The sequence below is a fragment of the Nestor notabilis genome, unplaced genomic scaffold (assembly GCF_000696875.1).
Source record: "Nestor notabilis isolate BGI_N333 unplaced genomic scaffold, ASM69687v1 scaffold16620, whole genome shotgun sequence".
NCBI classification, from domain to species: domain Eukaryota; kingdom Metazoa; phylum Chordata; class Aves; order Psittaciformes; family Psittacidae; genus Nestor; species Nestor notabilis.
Genome location: NW_009909874.1, coordinates 60119 through 71885, shown reverse-complemented (window position 1 = coordinate 71885; position 11767 = coordinate 60119). Strand labels below are relative to the sequence as shown.

The following is an 11767-nucleotide window of genomic DNA, read 5'->3' as shown; positions in this document are numbered from 1 at the left end:
AGTGTTCAAGGCCAGGTTGGACGGGGCTTTGAGCAGCCTGGTCTAGCGGAAGGTGTCCCTGCCCGTGGCGGGGGATTGGAATTGGATGAGCTTTAAAGTCCCTTCCAACCCAAACCATTCTGTGAGATTGGCTACTTTAGGAAGTGCAGTATTGCACACAGGTGATCTGTGCCTTCAGGTGAAACATGTTTTGTTTTCCTAGTCCAATTTCCTTGTAGATTGTGTCACATAGTGACTAGATTTCTGTCTGGGAAATGGGTTTCCCCTAAGTCAGATTGGCAGGGATGTTTTTCCCCATTTGTTTCTGTAGTATAGGGGACAGGCCGTGTGTATCACCAGCTGGAACTACTTAAATACTTCTCACCTAAAGGCTTTCCTGCCATATCAGGGGTTGGGGATAGTGATGGCACCTTTGTACCATCTTTTCTTTACTACTTCTTGTAAAAATAAGTTTAATTTTCAAGGTTTTTGAGGTATCTGGCCTAGGTAATTCTTGAAGCTTTACGTAAGTGTAGCTGAGTAATGTAACGGCTGTGGCAGAGACACGGCCATGGTGATTGATCTAACATCTTTTCATATCAACCTCTGCTCATGCACGGCATTCCCAGATACTTGGAGGTCTCAGTATGTTCGCTCAATTCCAATGAAGAATTTTCACCTAACCCATCACTGATACATTCCAGACTGTACAGAATAGTATAAGTATATAAAGGTAACCTAAAGAAAAAGAATTCTACTAATCTTTGCAATGTAAACTGAAGAAATAAGTGGTACTATCCTCAATTATATTCATCAGGATATTTTTGCTTAGGACATGCTCAAACCCTTAATTCTGCAGCCTAGAAGTTATCATTACCCAACAATTACAAGCAGAAGATTGAAGGCTGCACTGCATCTAATGCGGTTTTGAAATTAGTGTAGTCTATTTCTTTTTTCCTCATGGTGTCACTATAGGATAAAGTTAATGCTCTTTAGGTATTCTCTATTCTGGAGCATATTTCCATTTCCTTTGTCTCACTCTGACTTTTTGTGTTTTCTATTATGTGGTTAGAAAAGATGATAATGGATATACTGCCTTGAAATTTGGACATGTTTTCTCAAGCACTGACCCATCTTTAACATTGTGCATGAATTTTTAGTTTTGTTTTTTAATAGGATTTTTTTATTCTTATACATTTACCTTTGGATAAGGATCTGGAGAATTTGAGCAGTTCTTCTCGTGACTTGAAGATAGGAATTGTCTTGTTTAAAAAAACCCATAAAAAGGTTTGTATCTTACAATTAAGTGAGCTTATGATGCTAGATTAGTGATATATTTTCCATGTGTAAGGAAGCAGCCTAAGGCCCTCAGTTTCTGTCTTAGCTTCGCTTTTTCTGTAAGGCTTTTGTAAAGTGTTTCAAATTCAGCTTTTTCGATTGATACAAAAAATAGCTTTCTGTTCCAAGCTCTTGGTGGCAAGAGTAGAGAGAGAAAATATTGTTTCATTTACATACCTGATAGCATTTTCATCTATCTAGTTGTTTCCACTTCACCCAGACCCACATTCTCAAAGATATCTACGTACCTCACTTCCACAGTAGAAAGGTGAAATATGTGCTACTAGCAAATGCATATAAACATTAAGTAGGACTGAAGAGAAATTTCCTTGTGGTATTGTACAAGAGTGGGAGCCAGGCATGGAGGTGCTGTTTCCCATTCCGGCATTTGGAACACATCTTTCCTGAAAGGTGAAAGCCATAGGCCTTTTCCTTGACTTCTCTTTTCTGCCTCTTCAGTAGGACAGCAGTGTTTGGGCTGGTTGCATTCAGGTTTCTAATGAAGGTGAGTGTGACTGTCCAGCCAGTAGGAAGAAAATCATCCACCAAACCTATGTCCTAGTGTGAACTCTGTCTGCAAGTCGATCTTGTGTTTTTGTTTGTGATCAGCCTCTGTCTAGCTCGGGTTATCAGCTCACATGTGTGAAAGTTAACTAGAACCAGTGTATTCAGAAGAGGACTTAATAGCAATATGGTCAGTTTACTAGTTTAGCAAAGAAGTTGGTTCACTTAAAGTTATAGAGCACTAAACAGTTGGGAAGCTTTTCAGGAGAAGCCTGAACATTATCTCTTGTGCCTTCCAGTGAGCTGAAAATCCTGTCAATATTTCCAGCAAATTAAAAGTCCTTTCTAATCTGACTCCCCTCAGCTGGTGTTCTTATGTGAGATAATGGATATCCCTCCTCTTAGGTGAGTGCCCACCATCTAAAGAGTGTCTCTAATTCTTATGTCATGTCTTTCATTTACACGCTTGTCGCTGCCACACAGTTCCTCTGTAGTCAATTGTTCTTTGGGCTGGTAGTTTGGGGACAGTTGAAGTTACTATTTCTAGACTGTTGTCTTGATGACACCTTAAGACATCATCCTCCAGTGAAGTGTGAAGCAGGACAGCTGAACAGCACACACTGAAAGAAATCTAGGGCAAAATTAAATGACAGTTCTGCACATGGCACAAACTGCCTATTTTAACCTAGCATGGAAGCTGTGAACTATTTCACAGTTGGTTGTGAAAGTTTATTAGTTGTCTAGTATGCTGCTTTCTTTTCAAAAGGAGGGACACAACCTTTCTCATGACCTGCTAATTCTCTTCTCAATGGTCATTTTATGTTCTTGCCTGTTTTTGATGCTGAGGTGTTGGCTTCAAACTTCAAGTCATGTGCAACACTGTTGTTCTGCAGGAGAGGCAGCCTCTCATAAAGCTGTTGGTGAAATATCAGAACCAGAAAAGCTGAGTGTCTTTTCCTGCCAGCTGTAAGCTGTAGCTCATATGGCTATTAATAAACACCAGACCCGGCTGGAGAAGTCACTCTGTTGAGTCTGAAATGCAACATCTGCTTTAGGAAACCCTCCACCTCCACCACACAAAATTCTCACTGGAGTTTCTCCAGTCTTTAAGCCTTTTCTGAGCAGCAACTTTTTTACCTTGCATATTAGAGACCTCACTACCCAAATAATTCTCAAAATCCTTTGTCACCCACACTTACCTCACTTTCATTCCAATTTCCTTATCTTCTCAATAACATCAAATGCAGCCTACTTCTGTATGATCTCTCTTGCTTGTTCACCTTCCCACTGTAAGGCAGTTGTTTCAATTAACTCCTGGTTTTGCAACATCCAAATGCTCCCTTTCTTCACATACTCTCCTTGACTGCCTCTGTTTCCCTCTTACCTTGAGTGTAGAGGTCAAAAATAGCAAATTTCCTCATTTTCCGATCTTTTGGAGATGTCTTTTTCCATACCTTCAAGACTGATCATTGTCCCCTTACTGTACACTTCCAGCATAATAGGAACTTGAATGGAAAGTCACCTTGACCAAAAAAGACTAAAGGTCAAGTGGTAACTGGTCTGGGTTAGTGCAGGTCTGTAGGAGTTTCTTTGGGTCTGAAGAAACGAGTGCTGACTCACTGCCCATGCCAGAGAGGACCCCATGGACTTCTCTCCAACTGGCTTGCAGTAGTGTCGATTAGTGAAGGAATGTTTCCCTCTAAAATCTCAGGTTTCTGCAAGTACAGAAGTGTCTTGTACCTATTAATTCTTCCTTCTGGTTTCAGTTTATGCCTGCTGTGGGGGATCCAGTTGTTCACTGCCTCACTGCATCCCCAAAATTTTCACATTTATTCCCTGCCCCACCAGTCTTTCATCTGCCTCATCTTTCATCAGTCTTGCTAGCCATCCGCAGTCTCTTTTGCCCCAGTTCTCTCTCCCAAACAAGTTCAGCTGCTTATTGTGCCGCCTTACCTGCTTGACATCTCTTTGATGAGCCTTGATCAAATTCCTCCTGCAAGTTGCCGGTTCTTCCTGTTGTTTCACTCCTTTCCCTTACATCTGCTTAGAGTTGTGCTGCAGCTCCTGTCTCATCCTTTAGTTTTAGGGGTCACTCAGCCACATGAGAGGTGCCCCAGTTTCATAGCCTGAAAATCTGTCCACTTTGTACTTTCGGAGCCTAAAGTGAATGTGTTTTAACATAACTCCCTGTGTGAGTCTTTATAGGGTATGATTAAACATGGTAAGTCAGCAGTTCAGTAGTGTACCAAAGATCCAGGTAATTAAGGATTGAAAGTATGAAGCATTTGCCATCTGTAAACAAAATCTGTATTCTAAACCAAAACTGTCTCCATAGCAATGCCTGGGTTTTCCTGGGAGAAGATCCAAAGCCTGGGAAAGGAGAGGGGAGGACCTTTCACTGATGTCAGTATCCTCTGGATCAGGCCCCTTACTTCCTTTAGCAATGAGGAAACGATGCACAAAGCATTGGGACTGTACAACTTCATTTTATTTTGTGTGCTTTTATAGGATATAAATAAATGACAAAATTACAAAATTTATAACTGGAAGCCCAAGCATATTTACATAAGTATTTGTTGCAGTGAGGCTACTATTTACTGTTCTCCTATACAATTTTCCTTTTGGTACCATATTTTTAGTGTTATTTTTTTTACTGTCAGTTGACTACATACATATCAACAGTGAATAGGCAAAAATATGTACACGGAACTATTTTGTTCAAGTAAATTGAATACTGTATTAAAAGTATGTCATCACTCAGCGCTATGATTAGGTTTAACTAAACCATATACAATGATCAGGTTTAAACCAAGTTCAATTATCCATGTTTTGGAATTTACCAACTGATGATTCTAACTGAAAACCTCAGCTGGATATGAAATAATAATTAAAAAAACAGTAAGACAACCACACAATTTATCAATATCTCTATAATGAACTTCAAAATGATTCACAATTTGACTGGATAGAACAGTATACGTTAAAATGTCATTTTTCTCCTATAGTGATATTTGTACTGTTATAATTTCAGTTCTACATAAATATACATCATGGTATTATACAAATACTCCACAGACATTAAAAAAATTAAAACACTTCAAAGAAAATGTAAGTAAATCTTATTTAATCAAATATTAAGCAAATGCTTAACTGTTTTGTTCCATGAAAACATTTTTATTACTTTGGAATTTTTTTCTTTTTCTCACTATTTTTACTTAGAAAATGTTTTTGCAGTAGAATTTTATCAACACGCTTCTAAACAAGCTTTCTGTGACAGAAATCTTGATAGCAAAAATCCATGGTTTTGACTTCTTTTAGAACCACTGAGATTATTTTTTAAAAATACTAGTAGAATTCATGGCTATAGCAATGTTGAACTGCATAAGCTATATGTAGGTGTAGTAGAATGACCATTCCACTTTCATTCCAGACTGATCACATGGAACATCCAGTGCACTGATGCTACAACTCTTACATTTTTCATAATGCTGCAATAGCAGTGGTTTACTTAACTTTAAAATAAACAGTATTTGTCATAATTAATCTGGCTTCCTTCCATAAATATTCATATGTTTTCCTATAGTACTTCTCTTCCATAAAAATATCTAATAAATGTTTTCTGTGCATTATTAATACCTTTTTCTAACCATTCATAAAACTCTGATCCTTTGTGACAATGCAAGAGGTTCTATTTCTGTAGAGGATCAAAGGACACCAATGATTACATATAAAACCAGCGCACACAGAAATCAGGGTGCCTAATTTCTTGTCACTTTAGTAAGTTCTTTATTCAACACAGTAATTATTAATGAATTCAGTGGTTTCACAAATACTCTACTTATTAATTCTGGTTCTATTTCAATTAAAAACTGCCAAGATTTAAATAAAAAACCAATCAAATATTCTACTCATAGGCAGCATTAGTGTTTGTTTAGAGACCTTTCGGTTTTTTTATTTCTTAAAAAGTAGAATTCTAAAATAAGAAATCAAAGAAAGCACTGTGGCAGCATCACAAGGGAGAACTGCGTGAAAAATAAGGTTTCTCACTCCTCTTGTGGACTGTAATTTTAAAAGTCTTCATATAGTGTCATTCTTCTGTCAGTGCTGCAGGAAGAAGAACATCACCAGAAATGACTGTCAGCCTTTTTTGTTAGTTACAAGGCCACTCATACAGTGCAGTCTTCCTCTCTGCTGGATTGAAACGTTGCCAAAAAGGAAAGGCTGTGCTGTGACTGCTTGGCGTGCAAGGCACAACAAGGAAGGGGGGACAGTTTTGTATCAGAAAATTGTAGTTTCATACTTGGTATTAATGCCTCTTTTGGCCTCTTGTCCAGGTTCAACAATCCAAGGTAGATTCGCGAGAGTCTTTTGTTCGGACGGATCTATCTGCTTTAAGACAAATGCAAACATCCAGGGTTACCATCTCTGTGCACAGCATTTCTAGCAAAGTTTTTGTTTGAATTAAGAGAACAGGGAACAAATCCTGTATCTACAAAGTCCTACAGCAGTGAGTGTGGTGGTCTACACTCCCATGTACCCATGGTTGCCCTCTTTTTCCTATGTATGTCAGAGGTATGTCTAGCTGAGAGCTATAGGGTGTCATAGTTCATTAAACCCATGCCTGATCCTGAGAAGTCCTTTTGCTACTGAGGCAGAAGATGACATCAGGAAATGTTCTATCTTAAAATTTTATGGAGCAAGTTTCTGTGGTAATGGGTGACAAAGTGCACAGTCACACTTATTTTCCCTTTCTTCTCAACCAATCAATCGTTAAACATCAGAGAGTATGGTTCTCACTTTATAGCCAGCAAATATGATACAATGTGCGGTCATTTTTCCCGTTTTCCCTCCCAGTGACCCTGTACCTGTAATCTCAGTGCGTTTAAGATAGTTTTCATAATATTTTTAAAAACTCTACCATAAAAGAATATTCCTCTGTCATTTATGCACTTCAGGAGGGCACTCTAAAGGCAATTAATATGTAGGCTCCAATGAGCTTGGATTCTTAGGTGTTTGGGATTCCGAAGAAAATACTGAAAAAGTATATTAAATCCCAGATTTGGAGCAGGAAGGTCAGCCAAGGGGCAAAAAAAAAAAAAAGGTAAGAAAAGAACTTGCTTGATCTGATAAGATAATTGTAAATTGATTTGGATTTGTAATTTGATTAGGATACATATGCAGTGACAGTGTATCAAGCAAGTTTGGTGCAAGTTTTATTTCTTGGTAGGAGATCAGGAAAGTCCATGGAACTGCAGAGTTTTAGAGGTATGCACTGGCTGTCACCTTCAGCACTTAAAAAAATCACAATACATTGGAAGTAGACTGAATCAATTAAAGCTCTGCAATTATTCAAAGAGCCATGCCTTATCTGGAGGAATCTGAAATGGGCAGTTGTTTGAAACGGCTACCTGTGCTGCAGTGACACAACCCCACCAGCTGATGAGCAGAGGAGGCACAACTGAGACAGGGAGCATTTCTGACTCAACAGGTATATTTATTTTTACAGCTTCTAATATATCAGCTCTTAACTGTATAGCTGAATTTTGTTATTTTTGCATGCACAACTACCTTTTACTTACCACTGACTTCCGAATACTAACACGTGGTTTGGGAATAGGTTTGGAGGGTTTATTTTCAAAGCTTTCTGGGAGGGTTGAAGAATGGCCCCCTTTTCGTGCTTGTAGTGCAAGCTGATAGGCCACCTCAAATGCTTGTCCTAGTGTAAGAATGATTTCATAAGCTAAATTCTGAAACAAAACAAAACCAGTTAAAATTAGAGTGAGGCTGAACTATCATCAGACACATGAAGTGGAGTAGTACTGTTTACAGAAGTGATTTGTAATGTAAATAATTAAAATCATGCTGGTAATGACTTCTTTAGTCTCTCTAATATTTACATCTGTCATTTGATTTCTCATCGATTAAGACCAAACTAAGGGTAATTTATTGTACTGAAAGTAATTACTTCTTAAAAACCTTGAAAACATTGTCTCACTAAACATGAAAACAGGATTGGGTGAGTGTGTGTCATCTCTTTTTAGAACAAGTGCATTCATCCCCCTCTTCTCAGGTCACCCCAGACCTGCTGCTCTCAAGAACCCACCCATCTTGCACTACTGCATCTATTTGACACTCAGCCTTGCTCTATTTCAGAACTCCTCTGCTGACCTGTCCTCCTCCAGAACTGGCAGCCTGACGCGCTGCTTCCCTGGCCATGTGCCTCAGGATGCACTGCACTCTCACTGAACAGCACGGGAAGAGGATGCAGCATTTATGTGGTACTTACGAAAGGACGAAAACAAATGTCATAGAATCACAGAATCATAGAATGGTTTGGGTTGGAAAGGACCTTCAAAGGTTATCTAGTCCACCCCCTCCTGCTCCACAGATGCGGCACCTACGCATGCACGACAGTCAGTGTTCCACATCAGATGCATGTTTCAAGTGCTAGGGAAACCTTCTCATGTTTTGTGGTGTGTTTTTGTTTTTTTCCCTAGCAGTACAAATGTTTGAGCTCAAACTGGCATATCAGAATACTCTGGTAAGCGTGTTTTGAGGGTTACTGTGTATGACCAAAGTTGTCAGCCTCTTGAGACTAAGACAGTTTAGTGGTATTGCTGGAATACTTTAAGTTCTCATGTCGAAGAAAACCTGTTGAAAGGTTTATAAAGCATGAATGAGGAACCAGGGGGTTGGTATAAACAGTTTTTCAGCACAGTTTTACATCAATGAAAAAGCAGCTGTGAGTTTCAAATCTGATCTTAATCTAAACTGCAAGTGAATTTCTATGGTAATTTTTTTTCAGGTTTGTGGGTTTGTTTTGGTACATTTACTTCTAGGCTCCTACCAGAGCCTATTTCTAGGCTACTCAATTTGCAACAACGTTTTGAACCCCTGCAGAGCAAATGCAAGCCTTCAGGCCTGCCACTTTATGTCCTATGGTCTCCACAGAATAATTCATACATCTGTAATGCAATTCAGAATTACCATCTCCTTCCTCTACCTGTGCAGCCCATAGTTGGAAGCAATCCTGCATTGCTTTGAAACTAGGTGATCCCTTAAAATTCCCATGTTTCTGATAAAATTTTAAATGAGATATCTGTTTACATAGTCAAGTCTAGCTGTTGAGTTTGCGACAAGCCAGAAGGCAATACAAAACACTTGGAAGCACACTATCTGCCCTTCAGTTGTCAAAACACAGTTAATGTGTTAATGTAAAATGCAGGACATTTTATTTCATGTCCTACACTGCAATTTCACTGTAGTAATGAAGAAACTGCATCCTTTTGTTACTACACATGTATACTGAGATAGTAGAGGCTAAATTCAGCATATTCAGCTCATTGTAAGAGCTTCTTATGGAGGAGCCAGCTTTGGGCTTTGTTAGGTCAGACAGAAAGCAATTATACTCCTCCACTGGGATATGTTCTCAGCTGCTATGACTGTGGTCACAACAGCAAGCTAACCAAAGTTTCATAGCTTCCCAAATAAAAACGTCTGTCTGATTTGATATCAGTAGTTTCTGCATTGTCTCCTCTTTAAATTATGGAGACTGGCCAGGATGGTGAAACACTGAGGATGCAGTTTGCCAGTGGAGTAATAAATGAAAGACTAAAGAGACTATTACAAAGTGCCCTGCCTTTTAGCAGAATGCTAGCTATGGAATTAAGACCAACAGAGTATAATTGTTAAAAATGTACAGAATAATATTATTTGAAACGGAGCACATCTATTAGTAGGACAAGGATATTATTCTAAAGACATCTTAATCAGCTGTCATGGCAGTAAGGCAGTATAATATATCACCATGGGATTGTCTACGGTGGCTATTACTATTGCTAAAGAATATGTCAACAGGACAGGGCATAGTAATGGCCTCGAGAAAACACAGACTGCAATACTACTGGGACTGAGAAAATGTACCATCAGTGTGGCGTAGAAAAAGGTCACTGAGACATAGGCCTGGAAAGCTCTTGAGATAAGAGTGGAGACAAGCAGAGAGTTTGACATAAATCCAGTCTGGCTCCTTTATCTCATCTAAAGCAACTATGATTTGTTTTCTTTTTGTAACCTGTAAAATGAAGAAACAGGCCTGCCTGGAGCCTGAAAGCCACAGAAAACATGTAACTGTTCCTATGGTTAATAAATATTTGAAATATAGCAAACAAAACAGAACATCCACTGTTCTGTTCAAGATTTGAAATGTAAACTGAACTTGTACGTAGATTTCATACATCGTGTACTGCGGTAGAGCTTTGATGAAGAGAAATCTGCAAGTGGATGCAAGGAGGGCTTTATAATTGTGCCTTGTAAAATTAAAAACAAAACCAAAACAAAAAACCTATCTGAAAAACTGTATTTTGAAAAAACCCAGAAGTAAAGAAGTTTGGTTTGAGGAATTTCTCACCTGAAGTAGTGGAAGAGGAATATGAGGATTAGAGTTGGTATGGATTCTTGCAGGTGCTGTATTAGAGAGAGAACAGCAGGAGTACCTTGGGGATGTGGGTGGAAAACCAAATCACAAAATCCATTGTAGAAATTCTGATGGAGTGAGAGACTATCTGATTTTTTCACATGTGGTACAAAAGGAAGGAAACAGATCTGCCTCCCTGAAAGACACTTAGTACAAAAGTTGTAGACCTGCTGGTCATTGTGGAAGACATTGACCTTTACAGCACTCCACCAGGCTCCTTAGAAAGGAGGCAAAACTTTCAGGACCATGGTGCTACTTACTGAGGATGCTACAATCCTGCTCCACAGTCAGCTCAGCAGAGAAGGAGAGTGAGTGAGCTAACAACCTTCAGCAACAATTTCTGGGAGATGAGAAATGAGGTCAACTGCCTTGTTTGCCACATAATGTTACAACAGTGCCCCGGTGCAAGCCTGAGTCAGGACTCTTCAGCCGCCTTAACTCAGACAACCTATTGCAATGGCCAATTGTTTTATTACATCTTAACTGACTTTTTTACTGCCAGTTGTATTCTATTCATAGGTGCATTGGGCAATAAAGGAATCTCTGATGGAAATTACTCTGGATGTCTCCCGTCTATGAACCAGAATTTAGTATAGGAACTGTTACGATGCTTCGTTTCTCCAGAGGGAATCCTTCACTTACAGTTTTAGGGCTGCTTTATAAGTGAACGAGACTCATAAAGATCTCATATATTGAACAATAAATCCTCTTCTTCCCCCAAGTCTTGTCCTTTTCAATATTCTTTAATTTTCTGATGTTTTTGCAATTTTGATTATAGAATTTAACATTGAGTAGACAAGTTACATGTACAGTCACTCCCAAATCGTAAGTATCAGTGATTGACATGTCACTACACTAAAATGCTTTCCTAGCTGCAAAATAAAATTGTTCTTGCCCACATTTCCTGAGGAACTGCAGGACCTGAGAGAGTAAAATTTTTTTCATACCATTGCATATATTGTATTACCATAATATATATGTTTTAGATGAATCTTTTTTACTTTATTGTGGATTTCTACCCTTTCAGATTGTATTTTTCTTAATATGACTGACTTCTCTCCATTGACTAACAGGTAGGATTGTTTCTATTAGCTAACTCAAAGATTAGGCTAACGTAAGTTTTAGACTTTGAACAGCAAATGTAATGTCCTGTATGCTTGCACTCTGCATATCTAGCTATTGTTTTTGGGGCTTGTACTTTGGGATTTCGAAAGTGCTAGGTTCTGAGAAATAAAACAACACAAAAAGAATATTTGAGTAGGTAACATGCTACTAAGGATTATGTTGCAAGAGAAAACTAAGTCAAGATAGTTAGTTAGACATTAAAGTTTCTGTATTGCTTAAAATAGCTAAAATGCTTGGGGTATTAAATGCTTCTCCTGAGGTACAGGAAGTGAACAAAATGTTGTAATTATTCCTGGATCGCTATTCTTTCCTTGCCAAGCAAGAAGAAAATGAATTTCATCTACTATA

At 38.6% G+C, this 11767-nt stretch overlaps 1 protein-coding gene across 3 annotated transcripts in view; it reads right to left on the bottom strand.

Annotated features, from left to right (window-relative positions):
• Nucleotides 1–4736: 4736 nt before the first annotated feature.
• Nucleotides 4737–11767, bottom strand: part of ANKS1B (ankyrin repeat and sterile alpha motif domain containing 1B) — a 50908-nt gene continuing 43877 nt past the window's right edge. For 2 of the 3 annotated variants that reach the window (XM_010023425.1, XM_010023439.1), the window contains 2 exons: nt 7401–7568; nt 4737–6210 (listed from right to left, as the gene is read on the bottom strand). In XM_010023425.1, the coding sequence (XP_010021727.1) occupies nt 6100–6210; nt 7401–7568 (279 nt within the window). In that variant the 3' untranslated portion in view covers nt 4737–6099. The remainder of the gene's footprint in view (nt 6211–7400; nt 7569–11767) is intronic. The other variant, XM_010023432.1, reaches the window with a different exon arrangement.